The sequence below is a fragment of the Galendromus occidentalis genome, unplaced genomic scaffold, assembly GCF_000255335.2.
Source record: "Galendromus occidentalis unplaced genomic scaffold, Mocc_1.1 scf7180000077440, whole genome shotgun sequence".
Lineage (NCBI taxonomy): Eukaryota > Metazoa > Arthropoda > Arachnida > Mesostigmata > Phytoseiidae > Galendromus > Galendromus occidentalis.
In genome coordinates this window covers 377407-400391 of record NW_003805428.1, presented here as the reverse complement: position 1 = coordinate 400391, position 22985 = coordinate 377407, and the positions used below count along the sequence as shown (strand labels likewise).

At 50.4% G+C, this 22985-nt stretch overlaps 3 protein-coding genes across 5 annotated transcripts; all 3 read right to left on the bottom strand.

Annotated features, from left to right (window-relative positions):
- Positions 1–342: 342 nt before the first annotated feature.
- LOC108864241 (histone-lysine N-methyltransferase EHMT1) lies at positions 343–7141 on the bottom strand. Its single transcript, XM_029111427.1, has 8 exons — positions 7115–7141; positions 4509–4719; positions 3490–4409; positions 2964–3380; positions 1366–2834; positions 1069–1233; positions 783–959; positions 343–651 (listed from the first exon to the last, which is right to left on the bottom strand). Exons 1-8 carry the CDS (start codon positions 7139–7141, stop codon positions 489–491), a joined length of 3549 nt encoding a protein of 1182 aa, XP_028967260.1. The 3' UTR covers positions 343–488.
- Positions 7142–19118: 11977 nt separating this feature from the next.
- On the bottom strand, positions 19119–20481 carry LOC100901164 (uncharacterized). Of its 3 annotated transcripts, none has more exons than XR_001951182.1 (3): positions 20104–20481; positions 19978–20024; positions 19589–19851 (listed from the first exon to the last, which is right to left on the bottom strand). XR_001951182.1 is itself a non-coding variant. In XM_018639496.1 (3 exons), the coding sequence occupies exons 1-3, from the start codon at positions 20269–20271 to the stop codon at positions 19806–19808; spliced, it is 249 nt and encodes an 82-aa protein (XP_018495012.1). In that variant the 5' UTR covers positions 20272–20481; the 3' UTR covers positions 19638–19805. The 3 variants fall into 3 exon arrangements, 2 of the variants coding, with proteins under 2 accessions (XP_018495011.1, XP_018495012.1); XM_018639496.1 differs by having other exon boundaries at positions 19638–19851; positions 19978–20012; XM_018639495.1 differs by lacking the exon at positions 19978–20024 and having other exon boundaries at positions 19119–19851.
- Positions 20482–20881: 400 nt separating this feature from the next.
- Ctu1 (Cytosolic thiouridylase subunit 1) lies at positions 20882–22487 on the bottom strand. Its single transcript, XM_003743112.2, has 5 exons — positions 22356–22487; positions 22047–22198; positions 21742–21901; positions 21550–21671; positions 20882–21425 (listed from the first exon to the last, which is right to left on the bottom strand). The coding sequence occupies exons 1-5, from the start codon at positions 22485–22487 to the stop codon at positions 20906–20908; spliced, it is 1086 nt and encodes a 361-aa protein (XP_003743160.1). The 3' UTR covers positions 20882–20905.
- Between the last annotated feature and the right edge of the window lie 498 nt (positions 22488–22985).

Sequence of the window (22985 nt, the reverse complement as noted above, 5' to 3'; positions counted from 1 at the left end):
TTACGCTCCGAAAAACGTCGAATGCTCTCAAGCTGTCCGATTCGAATATTCGTATCTATTCCTACCCTTCTATCGACTGCTTGGGCATTCAGACCCTTCACCAACGAAGATTCTTCATCGACGGTCCGTCCCGCGCTCGGGTCTCGTTATCTTTATTCAATCAACCACCCACTGTCAAAGCGACTCAAAACTCGCTCGCTATCTTGTTTGCTTGCTTACTCCCTTGCTCGCTTGCTTACTTGTCTGTTTTTTCTTTTGAAGTCCTTCAAATAATTTGTATAAAATTAGACAGAGAATATCGCCACCAAACATCAATACAAGCATGACGTCAATCAGCAAAAGACGTATTTCAGCGTCGGTATCGAGCTCCGTCGCGTGAAGTTCTCTATATTAACTAGTTCCACCTTTATTCATTCATTTAGGCGTTATTTTAAGTGTATTGATGACGCGGACACACGAAATACGATAAACAGTCAGTCCTATTTGGCCTACTCGCCATTGATCATCGAGTCATCGTCGGTTGCGTTCTTGTTGTGGTAGGCTTCAAGGGCGCTCTGTATATTTTCGGCGTTGTATTTGCATTTGGGACTGCCGCAACCACAAAGGAACGATTTGTATTTGATGACCCAGAACTTCTCGCCGTAATCGAAACTGTTCGGGAGAGAGATTGCATTTTAATAGAATTTCTATATCCATTCATGAAACAGTGAAACGTTCCCAGAAGCTCGGGAACGTTTCAGCCGAGATTCCTCGCTTGATGTCTTTCGATCAGTCAGACTCACCCGAGCTGTTCACCAGCTGATATGTCTCTAGTTGCGAAGAGAGCGATGCGAGGAAATCGCAGGTCATGATGATCGACGTAGACTCGGACTGGATGCACGTTGGCGTCGCAACAATGGTTTATAAATCTTGAAACGTTACCGTAGTGTCTCGCATCTAAACAAAACGTGTCTCCGTCCCTGCAAATCGATCACAACTCTCACTCAGTTCCAGCCCCTGGTATGCTCCTGATTCCGATCCTGCCGAATTCCAGCACCGCGAATGCGTGATATCGCTGCTGGGACTCACCTGTTCTCGAGATCGAATAGATAACTGTCGTCCTCACGCTGATCGGCTTCCTTATCAGTGATGATCTCCCCAACATATTCGCACACAAATGTGCCCTTGGGGATTTCTTGTAGGGCGCGAACTCCCCACCCGGTCAATTGAGTTTTAAACAGCTCCATGTGCACCCTGGAAAGCCGAAAATTAGTTCTCTCAGATTAGAGGAGAGGTTGTCCCTGCTCCCTCCAAACAATCGAGGTCTTCATGACACCTTTGGCCGAATTCCTACGGATCACGGTGGAATCGGAAGCGAACACTCACTGTATACCGCGCTGCAGCACGCGGTTTTCGCAATTGGTATAGCAGGAACAGGCGCGATTGCATTCGAAAATGATCGGTGGGTCCTTGAAGTTGAAGTTATCCACTAGCCGGTTATCCCTATACCAGCATCCGCTCCCGAGCTGCGTGCATTGGCAAGACGTCGATGTGCAGTCGTCCTGACATTTACAGGATTGCAACGATTGGATCGTCGTATCGATGTTCAAGAGCGTCGTTTCACAGTTGTTGATCAAGTACATGAAATCGTTCGGAATTTCCCGCTCGTCGTCGATTTCATTAACCACGCGGATCGAGTGTTTCTCTTTCCCGCGGGAAATGTCTCTGTGGATGACTTTGGGGAACGGTTTGAGCTTCCGGGCGTTCTTGATGGCCTTCTTGATCTCTAGACTGAGCAAGATCGCGTAGTAGCAGGCGGAACTTTTGTCCTTCACAACGTCGATGGCTTTCTGTCCGGCTTCGTTGAGCGCCGCGACGTCCGCGTCTCGACCCAACAACAGCATGACCATCTCGTATTTATCTTGTCGAGCGGCAACGTGCAACGGAGTATCGCCCAATTCGTTGCGCGAATTAACGTCAGATCCCAGATCAATGTACATGAGAGATATATCGACCGTCCCCGAATATGCTGACCAATGGAGCGCGGTGTTGCCCTCGGCATCTTTGATGTTGGGGTTCGCTCCATGTTTTAGCAACAGTAGGACCACGTTCGCGTGTTGATGTTCAGACGCCCAGACGATCGGCGTCCAGCCCCCTTCGTCCTGAGCGTTGACTTGTGACGTTGAGCGTTTGAGTATTATCTGTACGATGTCCAGCAGACCGGCTTTGCTTGCCAAATGAAGGCAAGTCATGCCGTCTTCACCGCACTTGGACGAGTCCGCGCCCATGGCGATCAGACAACGGGCAGCTTTCCTCTGCCCGGCCGTTATGGCTGTCATGAAGGGCGTGTACAGACCGGTGTCAAGCGCGTCAACCGAACAGCCAGCCCGAACAAGAATGTGACAGATCTCCACGTGGCCACCCTCGGCCGCCACGTGCAAAGCCGTATAGTTGTCTTCGTCAGAGAACTCGGTGCTCAAATCCACACCGGACATGATTGCATGTACAACTTTCTCCACATCTCCGGATTTCGCTGCGGAATAGAGCGTTTTGGCGCTCACACGCGACGCCAGGGTCTTGTTGAAGCTCTGGGCGGCCCGGGTCACTTTGGTGATCGACGGACACCAGGCAGTGTTGCATGTGATGAGAGATGCGTCGTTCACAACGATATCGATTTCCTCGCCTTCGGGATCCTGGGGCTCTTTCATTCCGGGTAGAGTCAAGGCGGGTCGCTCGACACCTTCGTTCGTTTCACGCACCCTTCCCAAGCTCATTTTGGCGCGGGGTCCCGTCGAGGATATTTTTTGACTGAAGCTCACAATAGGAACGGACTCGCTCTCCAGCTCCAGTTTTATCTGAGGATCAAGAAAAAAAAATTGAGAGCATGTCCGACTGTTGGACGTTCGGGCGTCGATGACGTCTCTACGATGTTGACTTCCGTTGCACGCCGAGAGATCTCGTCCACGACGGCAGATGATTCTTACCGTTTTCAAGTTGTTTGTACCGCCGCAGTGTGGGCAGCATTCGGAAACCGCCCCGACGGTTTCTAAGGCCAATGGTTTGAACGTGCACTCCTTATGGTAAAAGTGTGTCCGCGACTTCGAACCTTCTAATTTCCTACAGAGCATGAATTCGCCTTGAGTGCAGAAAACTCCACACATGGGGCAGCATTGATGGTTGAGCAAACGAACAGTGTGACCTTCACACAACACCGCGAAAGGAACTTTCTGAGAAGCACGATACATGTCGTAGTTCTTGATTTTCTTCGAGCATCCAATAACCCGACCAGAGATCCCGTCGAGCGCTTGACAGTAGAAGTCGCTGCCCGCGGAAGTGGGAGGGGGGTGCGACAACGGCAACGAAAGACAATGGCAACGGTAGAGAGCGATCGATTTGTCGACCTGGAGAGAAATTCAGACCATGTCAGTACAGCGCAGCGCGTGTGATTCCCACCTCATTCGGGGATACGGATCGCGGATCCCCTGGATTCCGTTGCCGGAGGAAACTCACCATGTGCTCGACTTTGTAATTCGAAGGCACGATCGACGCTTCCTGGGGATAGTACGGCACAAGCGCGGTGTCGTTGACCGTACTCGAGATCTGTGAACTCCGAGTCGAACGTGGGGCTTCGTCTGGTGCAGTTGAGATTTCTCCGGCCGCTTCAGCAAACGTGGGATCGTCGATATCTACGAGATTCTCATCATATCTCCTTTTAACCCGATTGCGGGTCTTCACTGAAGATAAAATGCTGTTCGCGTTGCCCTCGTCAGCGTTGCCGTCAGGCCTACCCGATATGGGTCTGGTTGAATATTCGCTGCGCTGTCGACTTTCAACCTTTTGCGATAAAGCTACGGCGGTCCGCAAGTCGCCGGTCCCCTCCGAGACCTCCGCATTGGGACTGGTGCAGCTCGCGCTAACTACTTCAACTTTCGGTTCTATTGTCGTGGTTCCGACGAATGCACTGTCAGCTTTGTTGTCGTGGTGGTTGTTGTTGCTACTGCTGTCTTTCGAGAGATCTTCGTCGTCGTCGTCTTCGTCGTCCTCGACTGGAATCTCGAGTTTCATTTCTTCTTCCTCGTCTTCGTCGTCGTAGACTGGATCCTGGTACACATCTTCCTTGGTCTCTTCAAACTCTGCATCGTCTTCAAGATCCCCGTCGTCTTCGTGATCTCGGTCCGCGTCCTGATCGACGTCCGACTCCTTCTCGTCGTCCTCGTGATCTCGGTCTGCGTCCGGATCGACATCCGACTCCTTATCGTCCTCTTCGTCCTCGTCCTCCTCGAGAGGTCGCTTCCCGAGTTTCGATGCGTTCGCGCCTTCAGCTGCGGATTCTCCCTCGGTGAAGGATTCCTGAGTCGATTCGCTCTCGACGTCCTCGGTTGCAGCGCTCTCCGAAGCTGCGGAAATAAGAAGAGCCGACATTGAGGAAGATGACAGCATGATTGAGGGGGACAATTTTCTTGAAAGACCGAGTTTCGGCTCGGGAACTTCCTGATTCCGAAGCTCCGATAACTCACCTGACAAGGATTTGGATTTCGATTTGGCTTTAGATCTCTTCTTCGTTTTCCCAAGAGAATAGGACTTCCCTTTGAAATACCTCCGTCGTTTGATATCTTTTTTGAGAAGGGCGTTCCTGTGCTGCTGTTCACCCGAAAGAATCGACGCAGAGTCCTGAGAGGAGGTCGAGTGAGTAGGAGACTTGATCCATCTTTCTTCCACCTGCACAGAGCTTTTCTCAACCTGACAACAAAGACCAAGCCACCAAAGGCGTGCAGGAGTTAGAGAAGAAGAGTGCGGGATGAGGACTGTTTGTTGGGAATTGAGAAGCGAAGCGATTCCATCAAAGGTGATTAGTAGCCATGGCTGTGCGTTTACGGGGCTTGGGACAGCGGAAGCGTTGCTCTCTCGGCGACGGAAATCTCAAATCACCGATTCGGCACATATCTTTCTAAGAAAATGTACATACATATATGTATATTCGATAGATCAAACAGCCATGGCTCAAAAACGAAGCTATACCCAAAGCGAGCGCGAGCACACCTTCTTGTTAGCAGGAAGCCTCCGGAAGTTAGTGGAGGATCGGCCGACTACCTTGGCTTGCTCGAAATTCCCTTTTTTCCGAGTAGGCGGTGAAGCTGTCTCGGGAGTGAGGATCACACCTCCGCTCCGTCTGGTACGAATTTCACTGTCTGCGAAAATGAAACGTTCCAATCGCGGGTGAAATTTTATTATTCTCAGCCGCCCTGCATTGTGGGATTTGGATCTTCAAGTGATAGCAATTAATTGAGCACCAGAGTCCGCACCTCGTCCAGTTGTGGTCGGCTGTTCAGGCTCTGAGTGCCTTCCTCGCTTCACGGGTGGCGGAGCTCGCAATCGAGGCCGACTCAGAGGCTTGCCCTCCATTTGTCGAGCTAGAAGGATGCTCTTTTTAAGGATATCCAGTGAGTCGCCGACTATCGTAAGACAATAACAAACATCAATGGCACATTATCGGCTAGGGGTGAGTGGAGGCGTTCGAGCTCAGAGACACCTGTTCTCAAGAGTCAGAGGAAACTATCGCACTGCGATTTCCTCTCGGATCGGGATGGGGTATCTGTGGACGTGCAACGAGGCATCGTCTCGAATGAATTAGTGTCAACGTGATTTCTTCTCCGACTTCGGGGAATCCGTCCTTCGGAATCGAGAATTCCAGTCGGACAGATAAACAAAGAAATCGAACTCCGCCTGCTCGGTCGAGCAACCTCTCTCAACTCGGAAACGAGCTGTTCGATTCTAGAGGGAAAATTCCAGTGAGAGAGAGGCGGAGTTTCCCACCGAGCACCAGTGAGCTCTGGAAGCACAGTGCTCTACATGGAACCATCGTTGCAAGCTTCGTACCACTCTGTCTCTGACAATGAGTAGCCCCTAGAAGAGCATTGAACCTCGTTGGGGGGGCGCTTTCCGCGGGGCTAAGCAATCACCCAAACTCGACGAGTCGTCGACGTTTATGCCAGGAAAATCCACTTACATAAAGGGAGACCAATTTTGAAATGTCCACCTGCAAACGGCACAGAAACCGGCGTCCCCACGGTTCCAACAACGTCCGCCGCTTCAGGGTCCTTTCACCAACACAGCAGGAATGAGCGCCAAATGGAGAACTCGCAAATTCGTTCCCACCAGCGTCGGTGGACCTACTCCGATGGCATCTTCCGAGCACAGCGTTCGGTCGAAGTCTCCCAAACCGAATCGCGTTCGCAGTCGAGGAACGTCAAAAGGCACTGTGATCAACGAAGACTGCTCTCCTCCCGATCACCAACAAAAAAACGACGCCCGTTCGTTGGCGCGCAGCGGCGGCGGCAGAGACATACCAATAACAATTCCCGGCCCTGGTTGGAAGCAGGCGGTCCGCCAGCGGGGAGAGCTTCTGCTCCGAGGCACTGTCGCGATCTCGATCAGTACTGAGCCAAGGGTGATGGGGATCGACTTCCCAGATGGGGGATTCCCAATCTTCCCGCATTCATCCGCAGAACGACGCGGTGAGCTGAGACATTTATGGGGCGCAGACGAAGCGAGAAGTCAAATCTTCCCGCCATCAGGTCACCCTCTCCGTGTTTCGATTCGATCTTATCCTGCAAAAGCGAAAGTATGGGAGAACGTAAGGGTCTTGGTTTCGGTGAATCGGTGGTCCGACCAATCGCGAGAATATCCTAACCCGCGAATTCCGTCTCGGATTTCGCGAACACGAGACTCAGTGTACGATGTATCGGCGACAATTTGAGTCTCCTTGCCTCGGCCTGCTCCGTATCGAGGGAGTCGGCCTCACCTCGGATAAGTGGAGTCGGGAAGGGATTCCCTATTGGAGATCCTCGCCATATGGAGACAGCGTCACGGCACGGACCTTTTCCCTCTCAATTCTTCCCGCCCATATCCTATTGTCAAGATTCGTCGAAATCGCCCACGAGGATAATATTGGTCCTGGCATCGAAGAATGCCAATGAGCGTATAATCTTCCACATGGATGAGGGGCGTTCTCCCCTCGAGAGTGCAGTGAGTAGATTCAAGGACACCGTCCCATATTCCTCGCGATTTTCTGCTCTCGAACTACGCCGCATAGGGTGGCGCGCGGGGTGATTTCTCGGAGCTGATACAGACGAACCCCTCGCAGAGATGTCTCGTCCCTCATCTAGGGATGAACGATCGGAGATGCTTTTTCCTCGATCTCTATCGCAAATCATTGTCTTATTTCCCGAGATCATCCTTAGGATTTCAAAGTGCGCGCTCACCGTCAACGACGTCGTCTGCTTGCCCTCTGATGATGGAGAGAGAACTCTCGTGGTCGGTCGCCATCTTGAATCATACCTTGTGGCCGAGAGTCAATAGAACAACAACAACACTACCTTGTGGCTCGAAGTCAAACGATTTTAGAGAAACAGCGATGTCTGAGAAGCAGGCATCTGGTGGTGGCGGGGGCTCAACGTTGAACAAGCCACCGCCTATGATATACATTTGCGGGGATTGCCACCACGAAAACGAAATGAAGCTTTCGGATCCGATCCGTTGCAGGTTAGTTCGTTCCCTTCAGTTCCTGAGCCGGTCAACTCAAAACATGTCCAGAGCTCACTTCATCGCGGTCCGGGAGCGCATTTTATGCTTTTGGAAGGCTCCGCAGAATACTTGATTCTTGCTCGATGAGCAGTTACTCATAACGATCGTCTTCTTCACAGGGAGTGTGGATACCGGATCATGTACAAACGTCGAACGAAGAGACACATGGTCTTTGATGCCCGATGAAGGCCGGGAATTATCTGCTTCTCACCTCGATAGCAGCACATCGCATTGTAAATATGTATTCCAAATCAATAAAAGTTTCTGAGGCGCAGACTTTTTGTTTGCTTCATGCGGTGACCTCCTGAGCACAAGATCCCCCGTCATCCGCCGTGATATCTGCTCGTTCCCCATACACTCAAAAGCCCCGAGCTCCAACTATCTCACAGATTTCGCGTCTGACGTCGTTGTAACTCATCAAACATGACCTCCCTGTTCGGACTGAAGACTGAACACAATCAGTGCTCGAGAGCGGATGTTTATTCAATGAATTTTCTCGAAAATTCTTTCTCTTATCGAACTAATACGAGATCTGCCGGCAGACCCTTTTTGCGCGGAGAATGCGTCAGCTCCGCTCTGTCAGAAACTTTCTGAGAGGGAAACTCCATCGTTTTCGCTCGATCGTCGCCCTCCACCCGGCGGCAAAGGCGCCACAGCGTCGGGACAGCGTCTCGCTTCTACAGGATCTCTGATGTTCCGCGTGATGGCGTCCCTCTCGGAACGAACTTCGTAGAATTGGAGGTTTTCCGAAGAAGTTGTCCGCAGAAGTCGACGGGGCGTCTCGTTGAGGCCACCGACCAATCGCCGCTGCTTAGGTCGAAAATGGGCCCGGCAAATGTCCTCGATGATTCTCAAATTTTCCTTTATCATGAGTCCTGAATCCCGACGATCTGATCTCTGATTAGTTGCCGATGATTTCGTTTTCTTCGGGGTCATGATGGCTGCCCTCTCGTATGGAATGAGGCGCGAAAAAGCTCCCGCTAAGTACGCGAACTAGGGACTCGGTGGGGGCAGGATGAGATGCGAGAAACCGATCGCGGAGCTTTCCACGATCTCATAAATGCTCATGAAGGCTAAGCCCACGAAGCTACCGAGGAAGCCTCCGACCTCGTTCATCATCCTCTGGTACTGCACGAATGAGGAACCGTAATGAGCTGGGACGAAGAGATCCTGTGACTTCATGAAGATTGAAGCTAGGCGTCCAGTCATCGACGCTAGACTCACCGTATAGGTAGGTGTGACATCCATGGTGTTTTCCCTGATATCCTTGAAGTAAACGAAAACCTCTGCGTACCTGAAAGATGTGGATGCAACATACAGGTCACTCCACTTCTTTTCTTAGAACGAATATTTTCCAATTGTTCCCGATGCTCGATATTGGGGCTCGACCTTTCCGTTCACTCACCTTTTGGGCGGTCCTGACGGATCATCCTGGATCTGAATTATCAATTTAGGAGCGACAGGGAAAATGAGAGAATCCGAGGGAAATTTTGCCAGAGCAATCTGACGCTGTATGAAATCCGAAACACGAGATATACGAATGAATTCCTCGCGGTATACCGTAGCTTTCCTGAGTTGGGAATACGAAACTTGCTTCACGAAAACAGCATCTCTGAAAACGAGCGAGGCCGCGTTATTCACAGCATCAAGTCTGTTCGACGACAGACATGAGCGGGGATGTAGTTCTTATTCACCTGCACTTCGGAGGGCAATTACATATCAGGGATCTATTGTACCTCCTAGCGGTATCGAGAGGCGCTCTCGTGAAATCATCTTTACATGTGAAGTTCGAGCGTCGACCAGGACCTTAAGAATACGATAGGTTAAGGCAGCAGAGGCGATGAGAAGAGGTATGGGGAGACTCTACGAAGCTTACGAGACATCCGCTCCGCGCAAGTCAACGCATAGTCGAAATTTCCCTCCCTGGCTTCACAATCGCAAACTTCGATGACATTGATCGCCCGACAGATGAATTCGCAAATCTTGAAGTGCAGTAGAAAAGAGTTCGGTTCGATTGGATCGCATCCGAATCATGAACAACAATGAACAAGAGAACCCGGAGAGGCTCTAGCGGCAGAAAATTCGAAAGCCTTACCACGGCGCTGTATCGTTCCCCTTGTAGATGTTGAGCGAGGTAAGCGTTCAGCTTCAGAACCTGCACGGGCCAAAAATCCTCAGGGTGGCAATTCGTGTCGAACGGAGGTGGCTGTAGGTGCACGCTTTCCTGTATAAATTGTAGTTCGTCCAGAAGAGTCATCGGGCATTCATCCGCTCCATCGGTACCAGAGACATAAGCAAATGAACCGACTCCGAGACCATAAGAGATGTCCTCCGACGATTCTGCTCTGTGCTAAACGTAGTCAGTCGAATACTTCACCTACTCTCACGATTCCCACGTAGGTCCTCCGATCCGCTGGCACCCATATGCCCTGCCGCGAGGCATCGGCGGCATCGACAATGCTGTGGATCATGAGCACGAATCCTTGTTCAATTTCGAATGGGAGGTACTCGTCTGCGTGCAGGTCGAGCACAAGATGCAGCCCATCCGACGGGTCGTCAGTCCTCGATATCCTCAGGAAATTCTCTCGTTCAGTTTCCGTGAGGTTCTGACGAACACTTTTCTCGAAGAATGTAAAACACATTCCATACTCGGGATTCGACGATAGTTTCATCTGGATCAGGTCCTGTCTGAGGGAACGATTTCATTTTATCTACCCTCCGGTGGCGTGTCAAGTGGGGAGAGGGCCATGGCCATGACCCCCCCTCCCAAGATCTTTCTCCGGCATATAGGGCTCAATTTTGAAGTTTATCATCATCGGTGCTTGGCCTGTAGCAAGACAATAGCCGTAGCACCCTGGAAAAACAATCCTGGGCATGCGCCTGCTTCCCTCGCGTTCACTTTGAGGTCGTTCAAATGCTCCACCATCGTGTCGTCCAGGCTCACCTCAGACAGTTTTTCCGAGAAAGTTGGCAGGATAATATAGTCGAATTCCAAGGGATGGTGTGCTGACTTATCGTGTCCAACATTCGAAGTCGCGATTCTGACCCATTCGTTTCTCCCATTTTCAAAGGGCTCAGCGAGAGGTAGAGGAAAATCTTCTGTCTCGTCTATGAAATGGACCGTCATCCCAAGTTTCTTTTCGGTAATTCCTCGTCCAGGATAATGTCGAAAATTTGATAATACTACCTGATTTGTCTCCTTGCAAATCCTGTCCCTGAATCGGGGGAAAATTTCGTCGTCCCGGCAGAAAGTGCTCTTCCGAAGATAATTCAGATTGCACAAGGTCACGGCCGGAAACTCCAGTGAGCCCTCGTCCAGAGTATCGACGGAGATGGCGGTGCCATACCTAAATTTCGGAAAATCGCTCTTGTCTTCGCTCTTCAAAGTGCACCGTGAGTTAGTATGACTCCCCCTTGTGCAGCTCCCGACCAAGATACGATGAGACTCACGGAGAAATTCTCCATTTGTGAAAGTTATCGTTGTTCTAGAGAGCAATCACTTACGAAAAATATTTTGCGAGCACCCGGAAGACGAAATATCCGGCACAGCTCGCTAAGACAAGGTAAGTGACGAGCCAGATCGTGAATCTGAATCCACTCCCGTAGGTGCCGATCAGACGATCCAAACCTGCCGACGAAGAGTCGAGATTCTCACATACGAGGAAGGACTGATTAGCGACACCATGTAATAGGAAGAGAGGAGATGTCGACCCTTTATCTTGAGCGTCTCTTATGCACCTGTTGTTCCACCGATGAATGAGTGCTGGAGTTTATGGCGCAATGTTTGGGTCGACTTCTTCACAGAGAGTTTTGCAAATAGCCTGAATTTCGATCTGTGACGATTTTCCCGAGCGGCAGGCTTAAGACGAAAACTCCTGAACGCTCTCCCGATGCGTCTCGATCCGAATCCACAATCGCTGGGCTTTTTGCTGAAGTTTTCATCAGAGCATTTCGTCGTAAAGCTCTGCGAGACGGATGTTCTGTGGGCAGCAGGCATCTTACGAGCAGCCATGACGAATGCGAGCACGACAGGGATCGGAGTCAGTTCATTGTAGGCTCCGGGTTCCGACCGCCTTCGTGATATTCTTGACGCTGGAGCGAGCTCGCAGTGCGGAATAGCCGTGATCTCGCGGCCAAATAGCCGTCCAAGCGACGCAGACAGCTTGAGAATCGATGCGACACGGTTTGAACTACATCCGGCTCAGGAAAACCCCTTCCCCCAGTCCTCTTTGTGATCGCTCTCAAAGGATCCCGACAATGAGCGTGCGGATCGACGAAGACTTGGAAGGAGTCAGCGGAAAAGTTTCGCGACCTGTGGACCCCATGAGCCGCGCTCCTTTCTTGCTCGCAAATCTTTAGAAGGATCAGAATTCTCTCTGTCACAGGATCAGATTCGCTCATCATGCGAAAATCCGCCATTTCCAGCCTCGTGCTGATATATTGAATGATCTCGTCTGAGAAGGCTGTTGGCTCTGAGAACCGCGGTGATGAGCTGCTACGGGAAGCCCCCCGCCCGTCCTAAAATAAGGGCTCAGAATTGAAGGCTTGCGAGCGGAGACATGTGAATTTATTCATGACAAACACGGCAATGAAACATGGAAAGAAATATGTTTTCGAATATCTCGAAGATGCTCATGAATGCCATGCCCACGAAAGAGCCCATGAAGCCTCCGACCTCGTTCAGCATCATGGGCCACTGGAATTTATAATCGGCGTCTTCTTGAAATCGGGAAATTTCGAGTCTCAAATCAATCGTCCTGTGTCATCAATCTGATGAATGGCCGAGCCAATGATATGTGCTCCGAAATCCGGATATTCACCGTATAAGAGGGTTCGACTTTGATTCTGTCCTCTTTGGTTTCCTTGAAGTAAACGAAGACTTCGGCGAACCTGGGAAAGACACCGGACGTCATTTCTCGGAACTCATGCAGACTGGTTCGGATTTGACTCTAGAGAAAGGACTCCGACGCTTATTTACCGTTTCTGCCCCTCGATCCGACTTTTTGGTGACTGCTTCGCGTCAGAATCTTCGACCTTCGCATAATCATAAGCACATATATTTTAGTCTGGGAAGATAGTTCTCTCCTTGGTACTCGAGAGGACTATTTCATGATCAGGAGATCCTCTGGTTTATTGATCCTCATGGTGGGATATTCATGATTTTTCGTTAAAAAAGATCAAGCCCACTGTCCGTTCGAGCGACAACGTCGAGGCATTCCACTATGTGGAGCACACTAGTTTTGAGAGTCAGCGGTAGAATCTTTGCTCACCACTCTTTCCACGAAGGACGCGTAGGAGACCTGTTTCGTGAAGATCACTTCCCTGAAGGAAGGCGAAAACAGGAACCTAACTTAATATTCCGGAGCCAGCGCGATCGTAGTCGTGCAGCCTGGCGGCTTGCCCAAGGAAGGAACGCACCTGCATGTCTTCGGACACTCGCAAGTGAAGTTCTTTCCGTATTTCCTCGCTGTCTCCCGTGGATTTTCGGCAAACTCTCTCTTACACGTGAAGTTCTCCTCACCTGAATCAGAGCAATATCGAGCGGCAATTTCCCATAAAGCCGGGCTATGATTGCTTCCGAATATCCGAGGATGAGGAATCGATCTTACGATAAATCCTTTCCAAGCAGAGCAGAGCGTAATCGAAGTTTCCCTGATGCGTCTCGCAGCTGCAGGCTTCGACCAAGTTCACCGCTCGACAGACATACTCACAAGTCTGGGAGGGATGAGACCTCGAGAATAATCAATACCTTTCTCCACTTTTTGACGCACGTGATCTGCAGAGAACTCACCGCGACCGAGTAGAGTTTACCGCTGATTGCTATCCGAACATCCGCATTCGATCGCAATACAGAATCCGGCCAGCTGGGATCACTCTGACAAAGCGTATCATACGGAGCTGGCAGTAGGAAAGCGATTTTCTGTAAGGGCAGGAATCAGGAGTAGTCTGTGGGTATTGAATCATCCAGGATCAGCGTCAATCAGCTGGTCCTATTAAAGCTCGAGCGGATTAGTGAGAGGTAGAAAGGATCCTTTACCCTTTTCATCGCAATGAACGTTGCTCGATTCGTCGGTACGAGGATACCATCTCGTGAGACGTCGGCTTGATCGTCCCATCGATGGAGCATGAGGAAGAAACCTCCCTCTCGCATGAATGGGAGATATTCATCAATGTGAGAATCCAAAACCAGATATAGGCCGTCCGATGGATATCCGTAGCGTGTTATGTGGAAAAATTCCGCCCTCGCGCTCTCGCTCAGGGTGTCGTTCGGTGCTTGATTGCGCTCCTCGAATAGAGTGTAGCAAAGTCCATATTCGGGATTCACCGTCCCTTTGGTGCTTATGAATTCCGCGCTGTAAATCGACAGGGGATTAGGAACATGCTCTGACTGAGTAATTTGAGCTCCATCGCTGGACGACTTCGGAGTCAAGATCTCACCTCCGGCAGTCTCTGCCAGACAGATAGCACTTGAGTATGCTCGAGTCCCACGGCACAGTATGCTTAGAAATCGCTTGGAAAACATCATCGCGACTGACAGTTGTTCGGTTCTCATTCATGATGAGCACCGCATAGGAGAGCTCAGCGAATACTTTCGACGGGTCCTGTGGAAGCCACGTATTTTATGAATACGTATGTCAGGATACACCGTATCCTCTCCAATGATCTAGAACCCCAGAGGTCGACTCCGAAGCTCTCCAGAATACTGCCCTCACTGACAAGCGAAATCTTTCGAGTTTCTTAATGAAATAGAGGAAAGTAGAACCTCAACACGGTAGCAGTACGGCTCCGCTTGCTGAAGACGGCGATATTCTGCAAGGCTTCGAGTTCGACATCTGTGATGCTGATTGATTAGAGCAAACACGGTGTGAATATTTCTGTCAGGTAAGCATTAGGTTCCCCTGGCCTTCCGCGCAGTGAATGAAATATCGTAGCTCACCTGCTGCTTGTTGCAGAGAGATTCTCTCGTCTCAGCCCGGAAAGTTTCATCAACGCAGAATGTGCTCTTGCGCAAGAAATTCAGATTGCACACAGTGACAGCCGGAATCTTCGTCTTGCGGAGCTCGTCCAATCCAATGGAGCTGGTCGTTGAAAACCTGAGCATAGATACAGGGTCTGATTCGTTTGACGGACACGTGGTAGACCATTGAAGAAATTAGAGGAATTCCGCCGCCAGTGCCAACGCCTCACCGAGCGTATTTAACGAGAACGTTGTACACAAAGCAGCACATGCATCCGACGAGGAAAAGATACGTAGCGAGCCAGATCGTGAATCTAAATAGATTCTCTTGAGCCTCCATGACGCGGTCGAGTCCTGGAAAAGGCACATTCTTCGCATGTATTCGAGGGCGTGGACTGCCATATGAAAAACATTTTTTCTTACGAGATCGCCGGCTCCTGGGAAGAAGACCATTGTGATTCTCTTTTTTGAACGATACAGGACAGTTTTACCTGTTGTTCCATCGGCGAGGAGTTGACGCAGTCGCGTCCCGGCGTCCGCATCGCGTTTGCGAGCTCCCGAGTCTGCTGATGTCTTGTACAGCGTCGGCGTGTTGCCCCGTCGACAGGACCCATGCCGGCTGTACTTCTTGCGGAATTCAGAGTTCCACATTCGATCGAGTTCTCCTTCGCAGCTTCCGATCGGAATGATAATTTGCGATTCCGGACAGTGCACGTTGGTTGATAGGCAGCGGAGCTTCAGCGACTGCGTAGTGTTCTAAGGCGTCTTGGGGACACGATGCAGCCGTCAGAGTCAGGGGTCAAGCGAGCGTTGTATCGACGCGATGGATCACGAATTACTTCCGTTTCGCCAAAAAAATTCTTTGGAGTATTTCTGTTTTCGAGAAAATCGCCTGACACAACGCTTCCTGAGCCCCGCCTGGAGTGAAAAGGAATCGGATAACGTTATAGCGTGCTATCTGAGCGAGGCACGACACATTTTCAGAATAAAGAATCCCGATTCGGAGAAGGTTGTGATCTGGTCGATGGATATTCGCCAATCCTTCACGATTTATACTAGGACAAGTTCCTTCTCTCGCTCGCGATCTTACCTCCGGGATTTTATTAGATCAGCAGACGATATCCTTAGTGATCTACCCATGAGCATAGATTCTCGGCCGCAGTCCTCGGCTGCGCTCCGCACGTGGGTTGAGTCTCGGAGGATCGCGGACTATAGCGGGACATGAAAACCCGCGTGGTACAGCGACGCGATGATGAAGTTTTCCAAAATTTCGTAAATGCTCATGAATGCCATGCCGACGAAACATCCGATGAATCCGCCCACCTCCGTCACCATCACTATGAGCTGGAGAAGCGGAGATGAGAACACTCGTGAAAGTGTGACGAATACTTGGGATGCAAGTTCGACTCTGCCGATCATCCGACCAGGCGCTTGGAGCCGTATTCTCACATCGAAAACCGGAGTTATGTTGATTTCGCTCTCTCCCATCGATTTGAAGAAAATGAAAACCTCTGCATATCTGAATAGAAAGATAGATTTAAGACTCTTCGTTCATGAGTTCGAAATGAGGAGAGGCTTTGCAATAATCGCGGGTATCCACGACGATTATTCCAAAGTTTTATCTAGGAGGCTTCATCCACCGGTCATTTACGGTTTCTTCCTGATATGGGAACTTCATGGGGGAGCGCTTGGAGCCGCATGACACCGTGATAAACAAGCTCGGTCTTTCCATGATATTTGCGGTCGTTTGCAACAGCTAACGGGAGGATCCATGAGCTGGGCAAGATTTATTCAGCTCTAGACTTGACTACCTATTCAGCCTGAGTGCCACTACCCTCTGTGGTCAGCCCGCTGTCCGCGAATGCTCGATCTCTCCTGGAAGCATAGTATGAATCAGGAGACTGCTGCTTGTCCTCGCTCCCACGAATCTCCCCGATGCTAGGTCATGATGAGCGCAATGAGTTGATAATTCTCACCGTGGTCCCGGCGAAAGCGGCGTGGGACACTTCCGTCAGATAACTCTCTTCGCTTTGAAAGAAACGGCATTCGAGTCTCATATACCAACATGCGATCAATGAAAGATCTTCAGAAAGTCTATTCTCACCTGCAGCGATTCGGGCAGCGGCATCGCAGTCCCTTCTTGTTCCTTCTCGCGGTCGCGCGGGGCGCGGTCGTGAATTCTTCTTTGCACGTCAGATTTGTGAGAGGATTCCTCGCTAATCGATGAAGAAAAGTCACTAGGCGTGACGAACAGCCTTCGACATCATGAACCTCCTCTTAAGCTCCTCCCTCCAAGTTTAGGTGTCACATAATGCCGCAGCAATTACCTCTTGCCTCGTTGCATAGCAATGCGTAATCGAAGCTCAGGCCCTCGATCTCGCAGTCGCAGATCTCCACCAAATTGTAAGCTCGGCAGATGTACTCGCATTTCTTGAAAGAAGCCGAATACCAGACTCGGAATCGATGTCAGCTCGGATGCTCGGCAATTCCCAAAGGAGAACGACTCACCGATTTACTGTACGTTCTGTTGAGAACTTGAGCGGCCAAGCTCGCATGTAAACCCATCACTTCCATCGGCCAGGAGTCTAGAGGATGGCAGTTCGTGTCGTAAGGGGCTTCCATGAGGGAAACTTTTTTCTGCCGGATGTAAAGTTCGGTCTCAGCGCCATTCCATCGCTCGCCATGAGATTCTGGTGCCAGTGTCGGAATTAGAACTTATGATCGCCCTACCTTCTCCAGCCCGATGAAAGTCGCTCGATTTGTGGGGATCATTATCCCAAGCTCTAGGACGTCAGCTTCCTCCTTACTTCCATGAACCATGAGCGCGAAACCCTTTCCGATCAAGAATGGTACATATTCGGCGGGACGAGCATCGAGAACGAGATGCAAACCATCCTCGTGTTCGTCGAAGTTATTGATAGTCTCGAAGTCTGCAAGCCCTCTAGAGTTCCTCCTTCGGGTACTCTCCGGGAAAAGCGTGAAGCATTCCCCGTACTCCGGATTCGTTGTCAATCCTCTACCAATGTGACTCTCGCTGAATCGAAGCAAGGGATATTATTCCTCGTCGAGCGTATCGAACGAATATCGCCCGCCACGACTGACAAGGTTATCCAGCGATTATACACTTATCTGAGATATGCGCTTCGATGCTCGGTAAGAAATTAGGTGAAGCGAGCGTACCTTCGGCAATCCCGCCGGTCGATGTGGCATCTCAAAATAGTGTTTTCCCAGCTCATGGCATGTTTCGAGACCACATTCAAGATATCCGTCCTGTCGGGCTTCTCGAGGCCTTTCAGGCCATCGGCCAGCAGCGAGAGCGATTGTTGCCGATCCTGCGAAAACTCGATGCTGCGGGGAAATCGAGCGGGACGAATTTCAGTGTCACCGATACACTCAAATGTCTACATATCCGGGCACTAACTATGGTTCGATCGGTGCATATCCGTCGACGCGCTTCCTCTTCCACATCATCATCGTGACAGAACGTTGATCGGTTCAGATAATTCAGGTTGCATATAGTTACCGCGGGCATTTCTACCATTTCGGCATCATGCACTCCTATGGCGCTCCCCGTGGGATATCTGGAAGGGAACAGGATGAAGAGCTCTTGCCTATCCAGCGTCAGCATCGCGGGCATAGTCTCGTTCCAATCGATTCGCAGCTAACTCGCGCTGTGCTCACTGGAAGAATCGCTTGAAATCGTTGTATAGGAAGAACAGCATCGAACCGCATAGCGCAAGATAAGTCGTGAGCCAGATAGAGAAACGTATTTTGTTGCTGTAGGCATCGATCAGACGATCGAGTCCTGGAAATATATGCAGAGTCACACACGCGTCCTGGATCTCTTGGATCGTTCGCCTCTATATTACCGATTGCGCTTTCATAGTCATCCTGTTATGTATTAAGCGATTCCGCTACGAGCTCACCTGTGTTCCCTTGCATGAATAGATGCAATACTGTTTTCTTGGTGCTTGGAGAAGAGTTTTCCTTCGACATCGATACCAGAGTTCTGAGGACGGCCCGGAATCGTTTCGAATCTTTTTTCTGTTTCGAAGTGAATTCGGATCCCGAGACCTGGATGGGTTCCGGCGAGATCATCCTCCTCTGAGGAATATGATCTACCAGGAGTCTAGGATGATGGCGAGCACAGACTTCCGTCTTCAGGTCGAACTTCTCCCCACAAGAGAGCTTGCTTGGCTGCTTCATCGTGAGGCCTCGAAGGGATTCCTCCGGAACTCCCATGGCGAGCTCGGGAGTCTGATATGTAGCAGCCCTAGAATGCCGGTCGCGATGGAGTCCAAGCGGGTTTTCGCCAAGACTACTCGCCCTTATCGACGAGAGTTTTGATGAACGATAATCTATGGCCGGGGACCTCGTGAATATGCTCAATCTTCAACCGGATTCCGTGGCCGAAGCTGCGTGACACCAAGGTAGAGATCTTATTCGACGCGCCGCTTTGTCGATGGGCTGCGGCGACGTCCTCCGCTCGCATGGAAGCGGCAACACGAAAAATTTTCACGAGACGGCGTTCCTTAGGTCGGAGACGATCTCCATGAATCCCCAGAGTCAAAGGATAGGTCAACAATTGTTGCAAATCGAGTTATAATTTATTTTAAAACTTCTCACCCCTCAAAATATCTCCGATGTTACAAGCCGTGGTTTTTGATCAAGATAGGATGAGTCTGTACGATTCCCAGCTCGACGAATCGCTTCGGCGGAGCTCAGAGCCGATTGCATCGACAACCGATCTGACAGCTATACGGACTCGTCGCTCGTAAGAAAGGGTTGTAGAGAGCATCTCCGAATCCTGACGGAATTATCGCCGGCAGCCGGCTAGAATAGCCGAGGCTATTGGGACTGCTTCTGAGGCAATTGCCATGGATTTCATCCGCTATACCGCTGTCTTTCGTAATCGATAGCCCTTCGAAGCTCTTCGATCGGATTCTGTTTCGACTCTCGCAATATTCCTGCGGTGTGGACGACCTCGCTAGCTTCTCGAATGGTTTGTGTCGCGGATCTTCATTCTCTCGGCGACAGTTCTCGGTTATAATCTGTTTCATAGAGTCCGTGAGGAACGGATAACCGCGCGCCATGAGCGACGCACAAGCCTCAACCTGCGGTACTCGTTGCTCTGACTGCGAAGCGAGTATTTCTTCCCATCTCAACATAACCAAAATTTCATCATTCCTTTGGAAGTAGTCCGCACCACCGAGGTCAAACGTGGACGACTCTTTGATTTCCGCTGCGATTTGAAGATCTGGGATGAAAACTTGTAGGCTCCCGCTCAGGATGCACCTTGCTCGATAACGCCCGACGACGGCTGGAGAAATCTGTGAAAGAGGGTCCAGCGATGCTTCAGCGACATCCGTTTCGGGAGAAAGGTCCTATCCCCCCATGAAGTGAATGGCAAGAACCTCAGAATCGTAGAACAGGGAAAGAATTCACACAACACTCACATCGACAACGTCGATTCCACCTCGACTCTGGGCGACTGAAAAAATACCTTCGACCCTCAGTGATATCTTCGTTCTTTTTTGGGTATGTGATCTCGGGGACAGCTTCTCTTTCCCTATAGGAATTACCTGGAGTCCCGCGACGAGGTACGGCTTCTCAGAATTCGGCATGCTGAGACTCTCGAAGTAAAAGGGAAGCTCCACTTCCTCGTCATATTCTAGAGAATTTAAGCTCGGTATGATAACTCCCATGCTAGACTTGAAGTCGACTTGTTTGATTGCGCCACGGAGCCTCATCGTGCCGGACGCCTGTGCTGAGACGGTATTCGATCCTGATCGATTCTCGCGCTCTTATCCTTGACACTGAAGTCTTCTCCGAATTCTTGCTTTGCTCCGCTGCCTAATACACTCTGCGACTCGAATAGGGCAGGCCGGTGATCACTTTCGACGTTGGCGGCCGAGAGGTAATCCGAGGCAGCGTCGTTCTCTCAACGTATCGGACGCTCTGTTTTCATTATGATGCACGAACATCCCATAGGACATGAGTCTCCTCCGAACGTGCATCTCTATTCATTCCTATCTGAGAAGAACGAATTTCTGGGAATGATTCGCTTTTCCTATTCGGAACCCAAGTATTGTCGTACAGTATTCGCTGACTGACAGATCCGACGTACTCCGACCGAAGGTCGTGGCTCTTTCCGATCACGCATTATCTTCGCGATCGATCCGGCGGTCACACCTCAGTTTCCGTTCCTGATCGAATTCTGTGAATTCTCAAATGCGAAGGGCGAAGGCAACCGATTGAGACCTAGGTCTCAATATACAGAGAGAGCCTGCCCCCCTGCACGAATATGTACGGCCGAGAGGGACTTTGCTGCTTTCAGCCGGGAAGTGAAACACGTTTTGGGATATCACAATCTGATTTATTGGATCACCATTCCAAGGTGGTCTCCCGTAACACGGAACTTTTTCTCGAAGGAACCTCAGTTGTGCTGTGAGACACCACCGGCTTCGTAGGGGATCGATCACTGTCCTCCGACAGTTTGAGCTGCTCCATTTTTTTGATGACTTTGCTAGTTTTCCCGACGCCCAATCGGGGCACCCCTTTGTTCAAACCCTCCAGCATCACGCAAGCTTTGCACACTTCCTGCGACGATATATAGCCACAACGCGAGCAGGTTCCCTTGGAGGGCAATTTCGTTCCCTCGCGCAAACTCATACATTCTCCAGAATATATTATGTTGAGTATCGACAGAGGATCTTGGAGCTCCAAATTTTTTATGTAAGCTCGTGCATGACCCCTGTACGCATTGGGAGAATAAATGCATTCGGTCGAAAAATAATCGAGTTTCTTGAAGTGAGCGTACATTACGATCTCCTTCTCGTACGTATATTTGAATGGTTTGGATCGAGGAATCAGTCCTTCGGATCCGGTGACGATTGAAGTGCACCTGGAAGAGATCGATTCATGAAAGGGGACGCTCAACTCTGACCAGTGGAATCAGGTCCATCTTTCACGACGGGCACCACATCGGATGATTCTCAGATCTGTGTTTCCGAGCATGCCATCCGCACCTTTGCAGGCGAGCGATGTCGCCTCTCAGGACGTTCATTATCACAGTCTCGGCGATGTCGTCCGCATTGTGGCCGGTCACTATTTTATCGACTCCCAGTTGCATCGCACCCCGATCCAGAGCCTGCAGGAGAGGGTCGTTAGCCCGGTGACTATCGCCGGAAATGTCGTCGAGCAGCTCTCGCGCAGCATACCTGTCGTCGGAAGACTCCGCAGAAAGTACAATTGCTCTTCTTGCCTACTGCTGCAACTATTTTGTCCATCGTCCAGCCGTATAGGTCGTTGTACGATAGAATTTTCAAGGGTATGCCGTACTGGAGTTCATTGCGTTTTACGGTTTCGAGCGAATCATCCCTTAAATGTAACATGGTTCGCTTTGAGCGCTGCAAGCAGGGATGCGCGAAGAAATTTACCGAGTGTCACCTCAAAATCAGAGGCTCCTGTGCTTATTCGATCGAATCGTCCCATGAGAAACGCGGTTGCAGCGATGAGAGCTCACCTGTAACCGGTGATTCCCTCGTCGATTGACAAGAGAACCAATTTGAGACCGTAGTCGTAGCGATCGTTCAAAACTTTCATGAGGTGAGCCAGAACCGTGGAATCTTTCCCGCCAGATGCAGCGATGGCCACATAATCACCGCGAGAGAACAACTGGAATGGGACAATCGTGGATTTAGTACGGGCTGGAAGGACCATCGTTGCGTCGCATTCTCGCAACCGACAGCGAGATGTTCGAGAATCCGAGCGGAAGACGTCTCCGGGTTCGGATATGGCTTAGCACCACATTGGCGAGACTATACTGGCTTACATTGAAAGTTGTGATCGTCCAGTGTATTTCCTGTTCGAATGCGTCGAAGAAACACTCTCTGCAGAGCGCATCCCCTGTTTTGGGTCTTTTCAGACATGCAATATTCTTCGAGCACTTTGTGCAAGACTTCATTTTCGAAAGTATGCTACTGTTGGTCTAGTTCATCAACAAGAAATCTCCCTGGATTAATGCTCTAGCAACAGGTGACTATCTCTGATTTCGAGCACAAGGGACTTTATCGATGGAGAGGTGCGATTGGCTCACACTCAGTTAGATAGGCTTGAGCTCTCTCTGAATACACAGGCCAGAGAAGAGGCATTCCTATAGAACGGACCGTTGATGAACAATGAACCGTCTCCGGGGAGGACACAGTGCGCATAGGAACGCACGAACGAACTCATATATGAAGTGCTCGATGATAGACGCAAAATTCGGCTCTTAGGCTTTGAAAGGCGTACTTCCGATCGCTTGAGTGTATACTCGATGTAGCGTTCGGTTTCAATATTATATCAGGTCTCCGGAAGAAAAGGACTACACGGACGCGCGTTAATTTCGCGGAGGAACAGGAATCATGTGTCGACGGGGAAGAGTGTTGTAAGCAATGATGTCGATGATCTGAGCTGAAAGTAG

Bases quoted from the DNA above. Each gene is read 5' to 3' on its own strand.
- LOC108864241 (XM_029111427.1), bottom strand. From the start codon at position 7,141: ATGAGGGACGAGACATCTCTGCGAGGG. The intron at 4,410-4,508 runs AATCCTTGTCAG...TCATGCTGTCAT, and splicing joins TAAAGCCAAATCGAAATCCA to CTTCCTCAATGTCGGCTCTT. The intron at 652-782 runs GTGAGTCTGACT...TCTCCCGAACAG, and splicing joins TCAGCTGGTGAACAGCTCGG to TTTCGATTACGGCGAGAAGT.
- LOC100901164 (XM_018639495.1), bottom strand. From the start codon at position 20,271: ATGAGGCTCCGTGGCGCAATCAAACAAGTCGACTTCAAGTCTAGCATG. The intron at 19,852-20,103 runs GTAATTCCTATA...CCTCTTTCACAG, and splicing joins ACCTCGTCGCGGGACTCCAG to ATTTCTCCAGCCGTCGTCGG.
- Ctu1 (XM_003743112.2), bottom strand. From the start codon at position 22,487: ATGAAGTCTTGCACAAAGTGCTCGAAGAATATTGCATGTCTGAAAAGA. The intron at 22,199-22,355 runs GTAAGCCAGTAT...GTCCCATTCCAG, and splicing joins GGACGATCACAACTTTCAAT to TTGTTCTCTCGCGGTGATTA. The intron at 21,672-21,741 runs GTATGCTGCGCG...CCTCTCCTGCAG, and splicing joins GCGGAGTCTTCCGACGACAG to GCTCTGGATCGGGGTGCGAT.